The sequence below is a fragment of the Rana temporaria genome, chromosome 3 (genome assembly GCF_905171775.1).
Source record: "Rana temporaria chromosome 3, aRanTem1.1, whole genome shotgun sequence".
NCBI lineage: Eukaryota > Metazoa > Chordata > Amphibia > Anura > Ranidae > Rana > Rana temporaria.
In genome coordinates this window covers 110,725,281-110,746,750 of record NC_053491.1, presented here as the reverse complement: position 1 = coordinate 110,746,750, position 21,470 = coordinate 110,725,281, and the positions used below count along the sequence as shown (strand labels likewise).

Below are 21,470 nucleotides of genomic sequence, written 5' to 3'. Positions count from 1 at the left end.
TGGTAGATGTACTGTATGTGTTTTTTTTTACAACAATACTGTTCCTGTATATATTTTGACACGTCAAATATGTATTCCTGCAGACCCTTTTAAATACTGTAGAATTATATATAAAGTTGACAGAAGGAACAATTCAAACATTTAAATCTGCCCAATCAAATTAGTGTAATATTTACATACATTCATTGACTGTTATGGTCACCAATTAATTTGAATTCAGACAGGCTCTTAGGCCTGGTACACACGAGCCGAATATTGGCAGGAGGCGGCCAGTTCAACAGAAGCTGGTCAACATTTGGCCCGTGTGTACAGCAGCCTCCCTAACAAAAGCCGGTCGAACATCCAGCTTCTGTTGAAGAGGTATGCCTGAAAAACATCTGGAAGGTGATCAACAAAGTAGGTGATCCAGGCAACAACCACAGATGTTTTTAAAGTCCCATTGTATTTATGTGAGTTTTTCTCTCTGTAAGGAGGGCTGTGATCAGATCTCTTCCACAAAATCACCAAATACATTTTTTCTCATATATCTTCAGTATTTGCATACTGGGTTTGTTTGCTACATAAATTAGAAGGTTGGTGCCCATGGAGGAGTCAGGGAACAGAAGCCCTAAGTTTTGTTTTTGGGTCAGTCTAAAAGGCCTTGCTAAAAGTCCAATGTATATTGAAGCCCCGTACACACGTCCGAGGAACTCGACGGGCAAAACACATAGTTTTGCTCGTCGAGTTCCTTGTGAAGCCGCCGAGGATCTCGGCGAGCCGAAATTTCCCATTGAACAACGAGGAAATAGAGAACATGTTGTGAAGGATATGTCAGTGTAAATCTCCCTGCTTGGTTAAATTGTGGGTTAGAGGTAAAATGGATTCATGTGTTACAAGCTATTGACATGTTAATGACCCGTCTGCAGCTCGCTCCTTATTTCAAAGGGATGTTAATCCTGTTACTGTGATTAGAGGTGACTCATGTTATGTATTCTGATTGCTTCATTGTGCGGTGCCAGGCTGCCCAGATAATGTGTTCTGTACACCTTGTAATTAACTTCCCTGATGTCATTATTTAAAGAAAATGTGTCTCAGGTCGGCTCCGAATTGTCTGGCTATATTCTGTATGAGAAACTCCAGAGTGGGTGAAAAGGGGGTGGAGCTCCCATTGTTCCTTGATTAAGGATTTAGCTTGTAAAACTGTATTTATAACCAGCAGCAAGCTGCCAATAAATCAGTCTTGGTTCCAGCATCCAGTCTTGACTCATGTGTGGGGGATCCTGTGATGTTCTTGTATGGAGAGGAGGGAATGCTTGACGGGGATATCATACCGATACCGTCACAAATTGGTTGGCAGCAGCGGGATCTTCCCTTCTACTCTCCCTTACACCAGGACTCCAAGCAGACACTGGGAACAGTGAATGGAAGGCTGCTACACCCTGCTTAAAAGAACTACTGGAAGTTCGTGGAAGGATTGCTAGCAACAAAACCAAGCGGGTCATCATAGCAGAATTAATGGAGCTAGACCAGGAGAACGTGATTGCAGCAACGCCAGCAGTACAAGAGATGGAGACGCCAGTGATTTAGGAGGAGTCACCAACCAACAAGCTAATGAGAGAGAAGCTAGCGTGGTTCGGCCCGAACCCAACGCCGGATGTGGTGCTGAAAGTGATGGACCTGTTAGCAAAGGAGGATAAACAAATAAGAGACGCAGAGCTACAGTTAAAACTGGCAGCAGTCCAACAAGCAGCCGCACATTCTCCAAACAGTGAGTACAGCACAGCAGACGCAAGGAAGATTCCGTTTAGCGCTTTTAAAGCTTTTGATGAAAAGGACTGTGAAATTGATAACTACCTGGCGGATTTTGAGCGACAATGTAACCTGCACCGAATAGCTAGAAGAGAGTGGGTTGCAATATTGTCAGGCAAACTGTCAGGCAAAGCTTCTGATGCTTTCCGGACCGTGCCAGATCAGGATATCCATAGCTACGCCAGGGTTAAAGAAGTGCTCCTGGCTCGTTATGCAGTAACCCCAGAGTCCCACCGACAGAAGTTCAGGGACTCACGCAAAACCACGAAAGACTCTTACGCGGAATGGGCATGCCAGTTGTCCCTGTCGGCCTCTAACTGGGTTAACAGCAGCCAGGCCACCACCGCAGAGGACATTTTGCAACTAATGCTCCTGGAGCAATTTTACAATCACATCCAGACAGATGTTAAAGATTGGGTGAGAGATCGCAGGCCCATGACTCTACCAGAGGCCGCGAAGTTGGCGGATGAATATGCGGATACTCGCAAGACAAACCAGGTCACACCACGGGTACAACCTCCACGACCAACGGCGCCCTCACACCCACCAGCCGCTAGATACCAACCGCCTAACAGACCGATGACATCTAGCCCTCGCTACCCACGCCAGGAGGACAACGAACAACGCTGCTTCCGGTGCAAACAGTTGGGTCACTTCAAGCAGAATTGCCCCATGAATGACAACACCAGGTCAAATTGGTCTCAACCTGGGTACCGCCCACCAGCAGCAGCCCATTGTGTAGACTCGGCTTGGGATCCCCAGGAGCTGGGTCAGGAAGAACCATTGGGCACCCCTTACGAAGCCCTCATGGTACAATCTGTTATTACGGACAACAGGGAACACCATTGTCAGCTGGTCATGGGCGACAGCCATGAGCCGGAGGGGCCCTGGAGGGAGCTGGGCAGAAAGAGGCACCGCCAGCTACCCTCCAAGAAGAAGAGGTCCTGGAAGTCATATAACCAGCGGACCTGGGAGGAGAAAAAGCGACTGGAGGAGATGGAATCGCAGCGGGCGCCCCAGATGCGGGCCGAGATGTTCGTCAAGGGCCCACCGGTGGCCCCTTACACCACCACCCAGTTCCTGATGATGAAGGACCACGTGGAAAGCCTGCAGGACATGAGCAAGCAGGAGCTGATCCGTGAATACATGGAGCTGGAGGAGTGCATAAGCTGCATGGAGGAGGAGAACAACCACCTGAGGTCACAGCAGGCTGACCCCCCCAGGCTCCATGAACTGGAGATGGAGCTGGAGAAGCTCCAAGAGGAGAACCGGCGGCTGCGGAGGGAGCAGGGGGTGGCTGACCTTATGGGGCTCTGATTCCCCTCCCCCCCCCCGGACTCTGAGCACCAGTGCTACAGCATTTCAACAAATATAACTTTTCCTTTTTATGAATCTCCTGTGATTGTCACTTCAGAGCCATAACCTGCCCCTCCCATAGCGGGACACCTAGACGGCGGCGCACAGACCCATTCGCCGTCTTCACACTGACTTCTGGTGACTCTGCAGATCGCACAAAGACTTGGGGACTGACCGGCGTGTGATCTGACGACCCGGTGGCATACCTGAGTCTGAAGCAGTTACCAATGGAGGTCAGTCACGCCAAACGGAGTTAACCTCGGACTAAAAGCTCTGAACCCGTCAACCCTACTGGACCGGGGAAGGTCCAACCGGGTTTGCCGGAGCAGGGAGAAAAAGGGGGGCCATTGTGAAGGATATGTCAGTGTAAATCTCCCTGCTTGGTTAAATTGTGGGTTAGAGGTAAAATGGATTCATGTGTTACAAGCTATTGACATGTTAATGACCCGTCTGCAGCTCGCTCCTTATTTCAAAGGGATGTTAATCCTGTTACTGTGATTAGAGGTGACTCATGTTATGTATTCTGATTGCTTCATTGTGCAGTGCCAGGCTGCCCAGATAATGTGTTCTGTACACCTTGTAATTAACTTCCCTGATGTCATTATTTAAAGAAAATGTGTCTCAGGTCGGCTCCGAATTGTCTGGCTATATTCTGTATGAGAAACTCCAGAGTGGGTGAAAAGGGGGTGGAGCTCCCATTGTTCCTTGATTAAGGATTTAGCTTGTAAAACTGTATTTATAACCAGCAGCAAGCTGCCAATAAATCAGTCTTGGTTCCAGCATCCAGTCTTGACTCATGTGTGGGGGATCCTGTGATGTTCTTGTATGGAGAGGAGGGAATGCTTGACGGGGATATCATACCGATACCGTCACACATGTTCTCTATTTCCTCGCCGAGATCCTCGTCGGCTTCCTCGGCCGAAAGTGTACACACGGCCGGGTTTCTCGGCAGAATTCAGCTCTGACCGAGTTTCTGGCTGAATTCTGCCGAGAAACTCGGTCGTGTGTACGGGGCCTTAGGCTTATCAATGGATCACAAAATATATACCATATTTCATGGCCTCGCAGGTTCCCTTCATTAGGCAAAGTGTGCCAATGACATAATTCATACATGTTTAGTTTACTAACAATTTATAGTTGTTACTGCATCCTAATTAAAAAGGTTTTGTCAAGCATGGTTTGCAATGGGAATATACTGACTGTCCCAAATGATCTATCACTATACCACTTATGAAAAATATTCATATAAGGAATTTTAAACAATGCAGGAAATCAAGAGTGTCACTCACCAAACATGAGCAGTTCACACAAGGATTACTTTGTGAAAGAAAGTGATCCCCATTTTTGTATGTCAGCCCTTCATATTCACAGCCTGCAAACAAAAGAGGTACTTTAACACCACAGCTCAGAACAGCAGCTGCTATTAGAATTATTATTAGGTGGCCAAGCTCTTACCTTGCTGGCAGACTGCACAGCACTGTCCAGGTGGGGTGAACCTTTTCAGACAGGTGAGCTCTGGACAACGCTCTTTTATACACTGGACCGTTCCATTCTAGGAGCATATCCACAGAAATTTACCAAGATGCAATAACAGCATTAGACACCAAAATAATGTCTGGATATATCAGTGAACAAATTAAGAATTGTATTATTCATAATTTCAGCATTGAATGCTTATATGTAGGTAAAATCAAACCTGTTTGTTGCATGACTGAATGTAACTCTCCATTCATTTTCCTAAATTGTGTATTGACTGCTAAGGTAATATTTAATGTAGTAAAATATCACCATGGAAGTTATCAATCAGCTAAATCTCAATAATCTTTCAAGTACCCTGTGGTGTTGATTTACTAAAACTGGAGAGTGCAAAATCTGGTTCAGCTCTGCATAGAAACCAATTAGCTTCCATTCATTTATTTTTGTTAAAGCTTAATTGTACAAGTTGAACTTATAAGCTGACTGGCTTCCATGCACAGCTGCGCCAGATTTTGCACCCTTCAAGAGGAAGTAAACTTCAAGTTTTATATACTATATAGTATTGCAACTTTAAATACATCAAAATTGGAAAAAAAAAGAGGCAGCAAAATACCTTATTTCTCATATTTTGTAAATCTTCACTTCTGGGTATCGGCTGCACCATTTCTACTGCTGTTTCTTAAGTTTAGTATTGACGTAATTTCCGCCCTTACTATGTTTCCCTTTACAAATCTTGCACATGCGCCGTATCGCCTAAACCAAGCCTCTATCTCGATTGCCATTACTACGGCAACCAAGCTAAACCATAGCTGAAGCTTAAAGAGGAGTTCCACCCAAATTTGGAACTTCCTCTTAACCCACTCCTCTCCCCCTTACATGCCACATTTGGCATGTAATTTTTTTGGGGGGGGAGTGGGGGCTTCAGCACGAGTGGGACTTCCTGTCCCACTTCCTCCTTCCTGTAGGCGACTAAGCTTAGTCGCCTTCAGGAAGTGGCTGCTGTAGGCGATCGCCTAGGACACGTCACAGGTCCTAGGCGATCTCCTGGCCAATTACAGGGCGCGGCGCCGGGCTGCGCCGCTCGCGCATGCGCAGTGCCGCGCCGCTCGCGCTCGCGCATGCGCAGTGGGTGCCCGGCCGTGAAGCCGAACGCTGTCACGGCCGGGTGCCCACACTGAAGATGAAGACGCCGGCCGGGGAGGGGGGGAGAGGAGCGGAGCCCCGGCCGGCACGTTGCTGGAGCGCTGGAGCAGGTAAGTGCCTGTTTATTAAAAGCCAGCAGCAACACTTTTTGTTGCTGCTGACTTTTAATAAACATACAAATGGCTGGAACTCCCCTTTAATAACTTGCAAGGCAGTATCGCGAGACTTCCCTCTGTGCCGTTCAGAGAGGAAGTTAATGAATGATAATGACTGGCACTCAGAGGGGGACAGAAATGGCACACACAGTGTGCCGTTAAAGAATAAACCTACTGCACAATCACGCCTGACGTCACCCACGCTTGCAGGGCAATCTAGATTTCAAAAAGCACAAGTTGTATTGGAGGGTTTACAACCACTTTCCGTTTTAGTAAATCAGCCCCTGTGACCACCCCTATTTGGTTGGGTATTCTAGAAGTTCCATTATGACCCAATAAAGGATAACTAATACCAAAAATGAAACTGGAATTGCAGCTTACCAGTGCTTAGATGTGGTGGCTGCATTCATTTTCTTTTTTTCAGGCTTAAAACATTTTCAGCAGGTACAGAAAATACCCATTGATCTTGCTAGAAATGCAGGGCCAGATTCACAAAAGGGATACGACGGCGTATCTGCTGATACGCCGTCGTATCCCTGTTTCTATCTATGCGACTGATTCATAGAATCAGTTACGCATAGATATCCCTAAGATCCGACAGGTGTAATAGTTTTACACTGTCAGATCTTAGGATGCAATACCGCGGCCGCCGCTGGGGGGAGTTTGCGTCGTAAACCAGCGTCGGGTATGCAAATTAGCAGTTATGGCGATCCACAAAACTTTTTCCCGTCGTTATGTCACCGCAAGTGTTAGTTTGCCGTCGCAAAGATAGGGCACCTTTTACAAAGTGTAAAATTAGTACACCATGTAAAAGTATACCTGTCTTTCCCGCGTCGCTTTTGAATTTTTTTTTTTTCCCAGCGCAAGTCTTTTTTTCACGTCGCGATTCACAAAACGTCGGCGCGTCGTAATTTCGCGCAAAGCACGTCGGGAAATTTGCGTCGGGAGCATGCGCAGTACGTCCGACGCGGGAGCGCGCCTAATTTAAATGGTACCCGCCCCATTTGAATTGGCCCGCCTTGCGCCGGACGGATTTAGGATACACCGCCGCAAATTTCCAGGTAAGTGCTTTGTGGATCGGGCACTTAGCCAGAAAATTTGCGGCGGTGCAACCTAAATCGTTTACGTTACGCTGCGCCCGGGCTACGTGAATCTGGCCCCTTGTGTTCTTGTTAATCTCTGTGAGCTTAACAAAAAGCTCAAACACTCTCGTCTTCTGCAAACTATTAATCCCATCAGCCACAATGTAATAAGAATGAACAAAGGAGACATATTTGAAGTCCAGTCTTGGTGACAACCATGGCTCCCTCTAAAGGTATAGTGGAAGAGTGAAAGTAGACACCCAAGGACAGGAATTGTGTTATTTTTAGGTTTACTAGATAAAAAATAAACAAAAAAAGCCTGAGAAAAAGCCAACAAATGTAGTCATCAGTTTAAGTCAGTTTAGGAGTATCTGTGGTCAAAATGCAAAATCACATATTTATTTCAACATTTGGATTTCTAGCTGTAGCCACTCCTATTAATTAGATTCATCTTGAAGTTTGTAAACTTACCCACAGAAGTTACTATACTGTATATAGCTTTGTATTTACTCACTTACTCACAATTATTCACTTTACTTACTGAACTGATTTCTAAAATGTGCTGGATTACTGTGAATTAAGATCTTTGAGGTGCATGCTACCTCATGAACTTATCTCTTTTTACAACTTAGAGTATAGCTATCACTATATTTATGGTGCTCTGACCCTTTAGGTCTCAGCTTCTGCAGTTGATAGGTATTTGCGGACACTCTGCCTGTCCCTCCTTAACTTGTGACCAATCATGGAGAGCATTGTATTATGTGAACCCATTCACAAAATACAAAGCCTTCTGTGAACAGACAGTATAGGAGAGGGGAGGGCAGATTGTCTTCTGTGTGAGAAAGCAACATCTCCCCTGTCAAAGCGCTGGGAGGATAGCAAAAACTGTACTCCCAACGCTTAGTAAAACTTGTAAGATGTAAATAAACAAGATACATTCATGAAGTGGCATGTACCTCCTTGGACTTAGCCAAAATTAAGCCAACACATTTTACAAAGTGGCTGAATTCCTGTAGTACAGCTTTAACATATTTTAATGATTTCTTTACTTACCCTACATGTACAAGCTGTACACAGATCTGGCCGAACCATTTCACCGTTCCTCACGATCTGCCCCAGGTATTCACAGTTGGTGCATTCTGGGCAGCACTTCCCAGGATGAATGACAGGGTGTTCACAAGTGCTTTGGTCACATGCCTCAGAAATACACCTGACTGAGCCCCCCTATAGTAAGCAAATGTATCTTTAGTTTTAAATAGGATTCTCACAAATTAAATCTGCAGTCTGCCAAACATATCAAAGTCAAACCAATAATTTTAAATGCTTTATGTACAAGAAAGTAGAACTATGACTTTGCAGAATGATTTATTATGTCTGTTCAGCACCAAAGATACTCCATGCTGCTTTAGGTAACACTAATACCCATCAACTGTAATAAATGAGCATGGTTGTACTATATTATACCTGACAGATACAGCTAACACAGGAATCTTTCTTCCATACGTCTCCTTCCAGATGACCATCAGAGCAGCCTACATCACAAGCACACATACGGAGATGAGAACAGAACACATAAATATTCACATAAACCAAAAAATGAGCACTACAGTAAAGCAATACAGCATAGATCACTGACAACAATTTTTTTGGAAGTGCTGGAAGTAAAAATTGTGCTCCATTGATGAGAAACACTGAATGGAGTGAAAAAGCAAACATTTATCTGGGGACTAAAGAACTGTTGGCTGCAATCCAGCTCCATGGCCATCATGAAGATTCTGCATTTCCAATTGTATTTGGGTAATCACACTTCATAAGTCTCAACAACTACATATTAAAACATAAACTCTATATCCACATTATTACTAATGAATGTTATAGTGCTATAATTCCTTTGGGGCTATAATGCGACACATTTTACAAGGAGGGCCTTTAATACACTTATCGTATTTACTTAAAGCGGGAGTTCACCCATAAAACATTTTTTACCCGTAGATTGATGCTCATTTTGTCTAGGGGAATCGGCTAGTTGTTTTGAAATCCGAGCAGTACTTACCGTTGTAGAGATAGATCTTCTCCGCCGCTTTCGGGTATGGGTCTTCGGGAGTGGGCGTTCCTTCTTGATTGACAGTCTTCCGACAGGCTTCCGACGGTCGCATCCATCGCGTCACGAGTAGCCGAAAGAAGCCGACGTCGGTGCGGCTCTATACGGCGCCTGCGCACCGACGTTCGGCTACTTTCGGAAAATCGTGACGCGATGGATGCGACCGTCGGAAGCCTGTCGGAAGACTGTCAATCAAAATAGGAAGGCCCAGTCCTGCAGCCCATACCCGGAAGCGACGGAGAAGATCGCTCTCTACAACGGTAAGTACAGCTTAGATTTTAAAACAACTAGCCAATTCCCCTAGACAAAATGAGCATCAATCTAAGGGTAAAAAGTGGTATTTCCGGGTGAACCTCCACTTTAACCTATATCCCAATTCCAAAATCTTTTATTTTTTATTTTTTATAGAGCTGGTCTAAACCTGCAGATGTTCTAGCCCTCTTCCCTCTTTAAGTTTTAACTGGAATTTGGATTTAATTTACAATTTATGCTTCCACTTTTGTGTTTATTTCCCTTCTTGCATGTGGAAGAAGGTATAAAGCAGGGTTTCTCAACCAAGTTCAACAGAACCCTTGGGTTTCTTCAGAGGTTGATATGGGTTCCTTGAGCAATTTCTGACTCTCAGATAAGTTGCCACTGACACCATTGGTCTTTTTAGCTATCTGTAAGGGGGTTATTCATCCCAGTGACCACATGTGTAAGGAGCATTCTTCCCACTGACCATCACACTAATATAACCTGAGTTGTAGATATAGTCATTTTTAGCAGGGGTTTCCTGAGACCGGAAAGTTATTAAAAAGGTTCCTCTGTGTTAAAAAACTTGAGAAAGGCTGGTCTAAAGTCTGACCTTTCAGAGAAAATAACATAAAAAGAAAAAACTATCATTATATCCAACAGCCAGCCTTTTATACCAGGTACCGTATACGCACAAAGCCAGATAAGACCAGCACAAGGTTATGGATAGCATGTCATGAAACTGAATGGCCCCTTCATATTACTTAGTTCAGAAGTTCCAAGTGAAGGGCACTCAGGATAAAATCTGTATACATCTGTTTTTCTATAGGAGTGCATTGCTGTGCGTTTGTCATCCGTGAACAGGTAGATGAAAAAAAGGATAGACAGAAAGCCAGTGGGAAAGGACCCTTAATGCTACAGAATACAAAAGGGAAGGTTCTTTTCTGTTGCAGCATGATTGTACCCTGTCTTAAAGGGTCACTAAAGGAATTTTTTTTTTTAGCTAAATAGCTTCCTTTACCTTACTGCAGTACTGGTTTCATGTCCTCATTGTTCGTTTTTGCTTTGAAGTAGCTGTAATTCTGCTGTGATCTCCACACTTCCTGGTTGTCTTTTTCCTTATAACTATCGTACTGGGAGATTTTCACGGTGGTCTAAGCTGTCATTACTGTGTGTCTAAAACTCCTCAGAACCAATCAGATTAATTTTAAAAACAAAACACTGCCCTGGATTTGTTGTTTTTGTTCTGTGAGTCTTCCCGACTCACCTCTCACCCGGAACTTCATGTATGTACCTTTAAAACCGAACGTGAAACTAGAGGCACATTATATGATAGATTAAATTCATTTTTTAATCATTTTAAAAGGAATCAGTTAACTTTTATGTCTCTATACCCTGTAAACAGTCATTTCAGCAAAAAAAATTTTTCCTTTAGTGACCCTTTAAGTCTATAAAGATATGGTTTGGTGAGTTTGGTGTAGAGGAATTCGAGTGGCCTGCAAAGAGCTGTGACCTCAACCTGACTGAACACCTCTGAGATCAAATGGAATTCCAATTGTAAACCTTCTCATCCAAGATAAGTACCTGACCAGGCAAATTTTTTATTTATTTTTTGGTCTGAAAGACCATAACTTCCCATAGGCTGTTATGGCTGTAATTGAGGTGAGGGTGGGAGCAATTGCACAATAATAACCATGGTTTTTAAATAGATTGCTCATATAGGTGTGTCCACAAACCTTTGACATTGATTATATTTTACATATGCTTTACATTTACTTTTACATATTTTTAGTATTACCCAAAAGTATAAAGGTAATTTGCACCTTGTTAAATTCTAATGATGGCCAAAATAAATAATAGTTACACTTTAAACTTGAAATGGGCACATTTACTTGCACAGCACAAACAGTACATGTCTGCATATTTTTGATAAATGGTACTGACCAAGGCCAAAGACTCACCCGTTGGACAGCGAGGGCAACACTCTGTAGGCAGCATCACTGGATTAGCACAGGCCACAGGAAGACAAGTCTTTTGAACACAGACCACTTCACTGTTCTAAAAAAAAAAAACGGTAAGCACATAAACGAGATTGTTTGATTTAGAGGACTCAACAACCATATCACCATTAAAATCCAAATGGAAAGATGAATGTGAAACAGGAACTAAACCCTTAGGCCACGTACACACGGTTGTCCAAACCGATGAAAACAGACTGAAGTTCAGTTTCATCGGTCCAAACCGACAGTGTGTACGGCCTATTGGTCTGTTGTCCTTCGGACAAAAATTAGAGAACTTGCTTTAAAATCGAACCGATGGACGGCTGACTATCGGTCAAAACCGATGGTTAGTACACAAAAGCATCGGTTCAAAACCCGCGCATGCTCAGAATCAAGTCGACGCATGCTTGGAAGCATTGAACTTCATTTTTTTCAGCACGTCGTGTGTTTTACGTCACCGCGTTTTGACCCGATCGGTTTTTGAACTGATGGTGTGTACGCAAATCAGACCATCGGTCTGCTTCAACGGTGAACCGATTAAAAAACGGTCCGTCGGACCATTCTCATCGGATGGACCGGTCGTGTGTACGCGGCCTTAAAGTGGAAGTCTGGTCTAAACCTAATATCAAATTTGCTCCCACTCCTTCTAGCCTGCAGAAGAAATATTTCATAACTTACCTATTCTCAGGTCCGGTCACGTGATCTCCTGGGCGGCTGGTTTTAGGGGAGAAGAGAGAGCAGTGACAAGTGACAACAGCTGCAATACCTGGACAATGATGTCACCCATAGATTTATTCTGTTGTCCGTTGTCCCTCCTCTCCCCTAAAGCCGGTGCTGGGAGCCAATCATGTGATGGGACCAGAGTGCCCTCAGAATAGTTAAGTATACAAATATTTCCTCCACTGGGTAGTTAGAATAGGAGTTTGAAGGGGGATGAGAGTAGATTAAAGATTTGATAGATTTAGCCTGGATTTACACTTTAACTGGCAAGCCCTGTACACATGATCGGTTTGTCCGATGAAAACAGACCGATGGACCGTTTTCATCGGACAAACCGATCGTGTGTGGGCCCCATCGGTTTGTTTTCCATCAGTGAAAAAAAATAGAACATGTTTTACATTTTTCCTAAGGATAAAAAAACTATAGAAAAATTTGATCGTCTGTGTGGAACTCCATCGGACAAAAATCCACGCATGCTCAGAATCAAGTCGACGCATGCTCGGAAGCATTGAACTTCATTTTTTTCGGCTCGTCGTAGTGTTTTACGTCACTGCGTTTGGACACGGTCAGATTTTTGACTGATGGCGTGTAGGCAAGACTGATGAAAGTCAACTTCATCGGATATCCGACGAAAAAATCCATCGGATTAGATATCAGATCGTGTGTACGAGGCTTAAAAGTTTCCCAAATCAGTTATATTCACAGAAGGTCATGAGTTCTAGCTTTCACGGTTTCTCGTGTTCTCAAACAAACTGTGAGGCCCCGTACACACGACCAGTTTCCTCGGCAGAATTCAGCTTCCGACCGAGTTTCTGGCTGAATTCTGCCGAGAAACCCGGCCGTGTGTACAATTTCGCCGAGGAAGCCGACGAGGACCTCGGCGAGGAAATAGAGAACATGTTCTCTATTTCCTCGTTGTTCTATGGGAGAACTCGGCCCGCCGAGCTCCTCGGCGGCTTCAGGGCTGAACTGGTCGAGGAACTCGATGTGTTTGGCACGTCGAGTTCCTCGGCCGTGTGTACGGGGCCTTAGGCTATGAAATGGCTGATGTCATAATGGATCATTTGCAAAACCATGACAACTGCAGATCAAACAGAGACCAAGATGGCAGCTTCCTTGGCTGTAAAGCAGGGGTCTCCAAACTTTCTAAGCAAAAGGCCAGTTTACTGTCCATCATTGGTATTAGTCGGAAGAATAGTGCCCCCTCATTGACATTAGTGGAAGGAATAGTGCCAGATCATTGGTATTAGTGGAAAGAATAATCCCCATCATTGGAGTCAGCGGGGGGAATAGTGCCCCATATATGATGCCAGTGGGAGCAATAGTGCCCCATCTATGATGTCAGGGAGAGGAATAGTGCCCAATAAGTGGTATTAGTGGGACAAATAGAGCCCCATCATAAATATTAGCGGCAGGAATAGTGCCCCATCATTACCATTAATGGAAATAATAATCCCCATCATTGGTGTCAGTAGGAGCAATAGTGATCCATCTTTGGTGTCAGTAGAAGGAATAGTGTGCCATTGTCGGTGTCAATGGCAGGAATACTGGCCCATGGGCAACCGTGTGGAGACCACTGCTGTAAAATATAGGAGAGTTCATTGCGCTTTAAGATGTTTTACTTAATAAATTCACTCCATGTTGCTAGTTCCTGGAGAAGACACAAATAATATATTTTTTTTTTCAACACCATTATTCCAAATTAATCCGGATCCCATACTAAAAGTATGGCAGTGGGAGGAATAGTGCTCCGTCTATTGTGTCTGTGGGATGAATAGTGCCCCAATACTGGTGTCAGTGAGAGGAATAGTGCCCCATCATTGATATTAGTTGGAAGAATAGTGCCCCATCATTGACATTAGTGGAAGGATTAGTGACAGATCATTGGTATTAGTGGAAAGAATAATCCCCATCATTGGAGTCAGTGGGAGGAATAGTGCCCCATCTGTGATGTGAGTGAGAGCAATAGTGCTCCATCTATGGTGTCAGTGGGAGGAATAATGCCCCATCTATGATGCCAGTGGGAACAATAGTGCCCCATTCATGGTGTCAGTGGGAGGAATAGTGGCCCATCTATGATGCCGGTGGAAGCAATAGTGCCCCATCCATGGTGTCAGTGGGAGGAATAGTGCCCCATCTATGATGCCAGTGGGAGCAATCGTGCCCCATCTATGATGTCAGTATGAGAAATAGTGTCCCATCTATGGTGTCGGTGGGATGAATAGTGCTCCATCTTTGGTGTCAGTGGTTGGTATAGTGCCTCATTGTTGGTGTCTGTGGAAGGAATAACGGGCCGGATAGAGTCAAGCAACAGGTCACATCTTGCCCACAGGCCGCAGTTTAAAAACTACTGCTGTTAAGGATAGTAGGGTTCATTCCGCTTTAACATGTTTTACTTAGTAAATTAATAACATGCTGCTAGTTCCCAGAGCACACACAAATAGTATATATTTTTTCAACCTCATTACTCCAAGTTTCATCTGGATCCCATACTAAAGCCTCGTACACAGGCTTGGTTTACTCGGCAAGAACCAGCAAGAAAACTGCTGGCAGAGCTTTCTTGCTGAGTATACTGTGCAGGTGGAAAGCCTTGTACACACGACCGAGAAACTCGATGGGCGAAACACATCGTTTTCCTCGTCGAGTTCCTTGTTAGGCTGTCGAGGAACTCGACAAGGCAAGTTTCTCCATTCCCGTCGAGGAAAAAGAGAGCATGCTCTCTTTTTGGCTTGACGGGATCCTCGACAGTTTCCTCGCCGAAAAATGTACACACGACCGGTTTCCTCGGCAAAAAAAAAATCCCAGCAAGTTTCTTGCTGGTTTTTGCCGAGAAACTCGGTCGTGTGTACGAGGCTTAAGAGGCTTTCAGGTTTCTCGTCAAGAAAACTGCCTAAAATCTCGACGAGAAAAATAGAGAACATGCTCTCTATTTTCTCGTCGTGATTCTCGGCAGTGTTTTCCTGCCGATAAACCCGAGAGTGTGTATACTTACCTGTCGCCGTGGAAACCCGTGTGTACAGGGCTTAAGAGTTTGGCAAAATAATATCTCACAGAAACTGTCCTAAGAATCTTACTGCAACCCAAGACAAAATTTCTCCTGACTAGAACTTCGTAGCTCTGTACTCTGTACAGCGATACATAGTCAAGGCTACAAATAACTAACAATAAAATACAATTGATTGACTCTTCCCGAATTATTACAAAGGGTGGTCAAAGAGCAGACAAAAAACCCATAGCACTTGTTTGAGCATCACTTGTAACGTTTTGGTTTCTGCCCCCCAAGGGGGTGATAATGAGGGTGCCTAGTCGCTGAAGGCAATTGTTGTCAAACAGAGAGATTTCAGCTTGTTAAAAACTTCTCTGTGGGTAGAAAAGATCAAATGTTGGTGCGTGAGCAGCTGTCAACACTGGATGAGAATCAGAAGAATCATGGTGGACTTATTTGGTTAGGAGCAGATATTTCTAGCCTTAGTGTTCTCGGGGAGATATAAGCCCATATATGGACAACCTAATAGTATGTTTAATAGACTTCAGATGATGGTTGAATGCTGTATATATATTACAACCACACATGTGCTGTGAACGGCAAGGGCTGAACCTAAAGCTCAGTAGCCAAGAAAACAATTGTAACTCACCTAACAAAATGACATTTGCAAGATTCCCTTTCCAGTTAAGGTGGCCATAAAACGGGCAAACATAACGAGTGACGCTCCTTTATATCTTACATATGTATATTGTGTTTGTATAGAACATCATAAAGTGGAACAAAGGCAAAAATACGGCCTATTATTATACGATTCACTCATACTCTTTTGATACATAAACGTTTGTGAACAGTTTAGCAGATATCTGGCGGTGCTGCACAACTTAAAGGTTAAATGTCTATAAAAAGACAAATGGGGATAAAATTGCAGGACTCGGTAATAAATATCAGCCTTTATGTAATGTCAAATAATACAAAAAAGATATAATAAGAACCAGATGTGCTGATGAAAACAATGTGCTGAATATAACAGTCTACCTAGCCTCACACAATAAAACAAACAATGTAACGAGTGGTTAAAACCAAACATAGAAACGAACACTCACAGATATTTCAAGAGATAGATTAGAAATACTTTATACATGCCATCTGTTCTCATAAGGCACTTGTTTTGTAAAGAAATGCCAGCGAGCTCAGCTGCAAGTTGTTTGTTTAAAGCAGTAAAGACCTGCAGTCAACGCCATGGACCTGATTTACTAAATCCTGAAATGAGGTGCAATCACACCAACTCAAACCCAAAACCAAAAATGTCACATATTACAGCTTACCAATCATTAGATGTGGTGGCTGCCTTATACCGCGTACACATGAACGGATTTTCCATTGGAAAAAAATCGGATGTTTTTTCTGACGGAATTCCGCTCAAGCTTGGCTTGCATACACACAGTCACACCAAATTCCGACCATCAAGAACGCTGTGACGTACAACACTACGAAGAGCCGAGAAAAACGAAGTTCAATGCTTTCGAGCATGCATCAAATTGTTTCCGAGCATGCTTGTTTTTTTTCCCGTCGAAATTCCATACAGACAAATGGATTTTCCGATCGGAAAAATAGAGAACATGTTCTCTAAGTCTGTCGGAATTTCCGATGGAAAAAGCCCGATGAAAAGCTCCCATCTGACTTTTTCCGACCGTGTGTACAGGGCATGAGTGCTCTTTTTTTTTCCCGCTCTTTCCCCCCCCCCCGCTGATGATCTGGTCAGTAACACACCTCTTGAATTAGAAGGGGTGAGTTACCATAACTGGAGCCCAGAGAATTTGGCGCAGCTGTTCATAGTAACCAACCAGCTAATTTCAGCTTGTTCAACGAACCTTTGACAATGACATCTAGTAGTGAAACAATATGCAGCGCTAAAAATTCTTATAAAGAACAAATTATGCATCAATGTGATGATAACACAATAACCTGTGAATGAGTGTCCATTTGAAACAACCAGCACAAAAAGAAAAACACAAAGAAAAAAGTCCATCAATATGGGGTGTATGACCACATCCTCATCTTTGGAAAAACTTTCTGCACGGTAGAATCGAAAATAGATGGAGTACTCTTACCAGATGTCGTGGATCTGCTTGTCAGCGACAGCAGATCATAAAGGCATGTAAGGGATCGGCTCGGCTCTGCTCGGCTGGATGTTGGTACAATGGTAGACTCACCACGGGGTATCCTGTTGAATGGCTGTAGGCCTGGACTGGAACCTCACCGTAGGTGTACTCGCTCCAACTCGAATCCGTGGACAGGAACCAAGAGTCCGATTCCTTTAAACGCCAACTGGTGATGCGAACAGTGGTGTCCACTGATGCAAGGTGCACACTGGTGTGGAGTTTTGAAAAAACTTTGTATCCAAGCAAGTCATGCAGGGAAGAGAAAGAAAACAATGCTCTGGATGGTGCAGGTAAAAGAGGATAGGTTTTATTGAAATAAAACCAATGACATGAAAGTGATCACTTCAGTAAAAAATTGAATAAAAGCAATATGGGGGTGAAGGTAGATGCCCCAGTTGAAGTCCACTTGGACGAAACGCGTCGGGCTTGCTATACCTGCACCCCATATTGCTTTTATTCAATTTTTTACTGAAGTGATCACTTTCATGTCATTGGTTTTATTTCAATAAAACCTATCCTCTTTTACCTGCACCATCCGGAGCATTGTTTTCTTTCTCTTCCCTGCATGACTTGCTTGGATACAAAGTTTTTTCAAAACTCCACACCAGTGTGCACCTTGCATCAGTGGACACCACTGTTCGCATCACCAGTTGGCGTTTAAAGGAATCGGACTCTTGGTTCCTGTCCACGGATTCGAGTTGGAGCGAGTACACCTACGGTGAGGTTCCAGTCCAGGCCTACAGCCATTCAACAGGATACCCCGTGGTGAGTCTACCATTGTACCAACATCCAGCCGAGCAGAGCCGAGCCGATCCCTTACATGCCTTTATGATCTGCTGTCGCTGACAAGCAGATCCACGACATCTGGTAAGAGTACTCCATCTATTTTCGATTCTACCGTGCAGAAAGTTTTTCCAAAGATGAGGATGTGGTCATACACCCCATATTGATGGACTTTTTTCTTTGTGTTTTTCTTTTTGTGCTGGTTGTTTCAAATGGACACTCATTCACAGGTTATTGTGTTATCATCACATTGATGCATAATTTGTTCTTTATAAGAATTTTTAGCGCTGCATATTGTTTCACTATTTTATTTTCAATTTTTGTCATATTGCTTGTGTGGCTGCTCACTTGATATTTAGATCAGCGCAGTATTTCCCCCTTTTCACAATGACATCTAGTAGCCGATTGGTTACTAGGCACAGCTGCACTGGATTCTCTACGCTCCAGTTTTAGTAAATGTTCCCCAGAGTGGTTTGTATCAACCCTGTAACTGCTACATCTGCAGGACAGCTTGTTCTGTAAAAAAAAACCAGCAGAATTAGGGCTCTTTCACACGGGCGGACCATTCAGGTCCGCCAGCCAGTTTTTTAGGTGGACCTAAAACGGGCGCTCCGTGCTCCTCTATGGAGCCACGGATGTCAGGGGTGATTTGCCCGCTGACATCCGACCCGCTCCTTTCCGCCAAAGTGTGACGGAGGAAAAACCTACTTTTCCATCCGTCTGGCTGATCGGATCAGGTGAACACGGACAGACGGTCCGTGTTCATCCGATCCCCCCATAGGGGAGAGCGGAGAAAAGACAGGGCGGTCCCTGCACAGTGTGCTGGGACCGCCCTGTCATCCGCAGGCTCAGCGGGGATCAACGGAGCAAGCAAGCAGAGGTTCACAGGGCTGATCATTACTGATCCACCCCGTGTGAAAGTGGCCTTACTGGCAGGTTCACCAGGTGAAAATAAAAAGTAAAAATCCTAAATAAATTTAAATAATGCAGTCATATCTAAGAATTGGTTAGCTGCAAATAAAAAAATGTTTGGGTTTAATACTGCTTTGAGGACAACAATCTTGCTATGGATGGATAAAGAGTACTAGAAACTGCTGCTTCAGGCTCATTCTAGCACTAGTAATGGGATGAAGATCCTAAGCATTTCATAAAGGAACAATACAGCTAAAATTGTGTGGTTCCGATTTTTTCAACCAGCATATCTTTCCTTGCCCATGATTGGATATTAAATCAGAACTTCTCATAAAATGTGAATCTCTGCTTATCATCCTCCCTTCCTCTCTAATTTTTTTCTCTGGGAGCGGGCACCTATTGGGTACCTATTTCTGACAGGTACCCACTCCCACTTGCCCTCTGCTTGCCTAGGTGAGAAAAACGAATGTTTGGCCCACCTCTTCCTCCCCGCAACCTCCTGAAACATGTCACATATCCTAGAAAACTGCAGGACCATTTAGAAAGCATGGCACGTATTATGCATGCACAGTAGGGAGCTGGCTGTGAAACTAGGATTTCACAGCCAGCTTTCCACATCCAAGATGGTGGACTCGTAGACTGGTGAAGAACCAGCCATGGCGAGGACAGCGCTGGACTCCTTGGGTGGTAAGTGTCTCTTTATAATAAATCAGCAGCTACAGTATTTGTAGCTGCTGATATTTATTTTTCTAAAAAGTTCCTCTTTTAAAATATTATAAATTAACTTCACTGAGAGCCGGTTCACACTGGGGCGACATGACTTCCAGAGCGACTTTCAGAGGCGACTCCGACACGACTTGAGCATGAACCACAGGGCGATCTGGGACGATTTACAACACGACTTGAAGTCGTCTCCAGGACAGGAGACTTTCCAGTGGCCAATCAAACAACAATCAGCTCTAGGGGAGGGAGGGGGAGGGAGGGGGAGGGAGGGGTTATCTTCCTGGAAAGTCGCTTCAGTTAAAGCGGGGGTTCACCCTATTAAAAAAAAAAAAAATGTTATTCTAGCATTACATTCGGCATCGTAGCGCGAGCTACAGTATGCCGGTCTTACATTTTTTATCCCCGTACTCACTGTGCTATTCCACGTTGAAGATTCCGGGGAATGGGCGTTCCTATGGTGAGAGAAGGTGATTGACGGCCGGCCCTGGCACGTCACGCTTCTCCGGAAATAGCCGAAATAGGCTTGGCTCTTCACGGCGCCTGCGCATAGCCTGTGCGCAGGCGCCGTGAAGAGCCGAGACCTACTCCGGCTGTCTTCGGGGAGCGTGACGTGCCAGAGCCGGCCGTCAATCATCCTCCCTCTCCATAGGCACGCCCATTCCCTGCGGGAGTCGGAATTTTCAATGTGCAATAGCACTGTGAGTACGGGGATAAAAAATGTAAGACCGGCATACTGTAGCTCGCGCTACGATGCCGAATGTAATGCTATAATGACGTTAAGGAGGGTGAACCACCGCTTTAAGACAGTGATCCGACTTGGATCAGACTTGGAGGCGACTTCCATTGAAATCAATGGGTACAAATCGCCTACAAGTCGGATTGAAGTAGTACAGGAACTTCTTTTGAAGTCGGAGCGACTCGAGTCGTGTGTATTAACACCGCTCCCATTCACTTGCATTGTTTTTCTCGACAGCGCGACTTGGGACGACTTGAGGCGACTTCAAGTCGGATCCCAAGTCGCCCCAGTGTGAACTGGCTCTGAAGTTCACATTTTTAGTAAATCAGGCCCCCAGCAGATGTTAGGCATTTAGGGTGTCTCCAATAGGGTACATAAACCTTGTGTAGCGGTGTGGTTTCTGTGTCGTGGTACTGGAAGTGCAGTAATGCCAATCTCGGAGATATGCCCATTTATGGCCAGTATTAGAAAAGGTATATTATCATATATAAGTATATAAAATAACCTCATCTGAGGTTATGTAAAATTATAACAATATTCTTACTTCAATAAAATCCCAATATAAGTTAAATAACGTGTATGTACCGGTATTTATTTTTTATGTAACCTATGAAAAATAAGTTTTTATTGCTTTACAGCGCTTACCTGGCAGACACATGATGTGCAGGAACCCACAGAGAAGGTCTCCTTGTTACTGTATATTCTTCCTTCATAAGTGCAGGCTATTAAAAAAAAAAACATCATCTGCTATGTGCAACATAAGATTGTGTACTATATATCATGCTTAAAGAGATTGACATACACAATGTGGCAGACTTTTTTTCAATGTAAGTATGCATTTGCAAGTTGAAAGGCATTGCAGACATGGTCTGTCAACGTGGAAGCTTTCATATTCACCATACTGACAGGTCTGGCTGGGTGGCTTAGCCTGGCAGGGGTCCCTTTAGGCTGCACAGGCCTGCATTCTTGTTTTGCTACAATAGCATCATCCACAAACAGCCTACAGCCCTACACAATCTACATTTGGAGGTTGCCTGTTAAAGGCAAATAGGTTGATCACTTAGCTTAATGAATGTGTGCTCTTCTTATTTCAAACATCCAATCATGTCAATT

The 21,470-nt window shown here is 44.1% G+C and overlaps 1 protein-coding gene across 1 annotated transcript in view; it reads right to left on the bottom strand.

Moving 5' to 3' along the window:
* The window catches only part of LOC120931615 (kielin cysteine rich BMP regulator), a 158,876-nt gene that overhangs the window by 79,093 nt on the left and 58,313 nt on the right, over window positions 1–21,470 (bottom strand). Inside the window, exons 6-11 of the mRNA XM_040343229.1 lie at window positions 21,003–21,079; window positions 11,297–11,393; window positions 8,465–8,532; window positions 8,054–8,224; window positions 4,600–4,696; window positions 4,434–4,516 (exon numbers count right to left, since the gene is read on the bottom strand). Coding sequence (XP_040199163.1) covers window positions 4,434–4,516; window positions 4,600–4,696; window positions 8,054–8,224; window positions 8,465–8,532; window positions 11,297–11,393; window positions 21,003–21,079 — 593 coding nt within the window. The remainder of the gene's footprint in view (window positions 1–4,433; window positions 4,517–4,599; window positions 4,697–8,053; window positions 8,225–8,464; window positions 8,533–11,296; window positions 11,394–21,002; window positions 21,080–21,470) is intronic.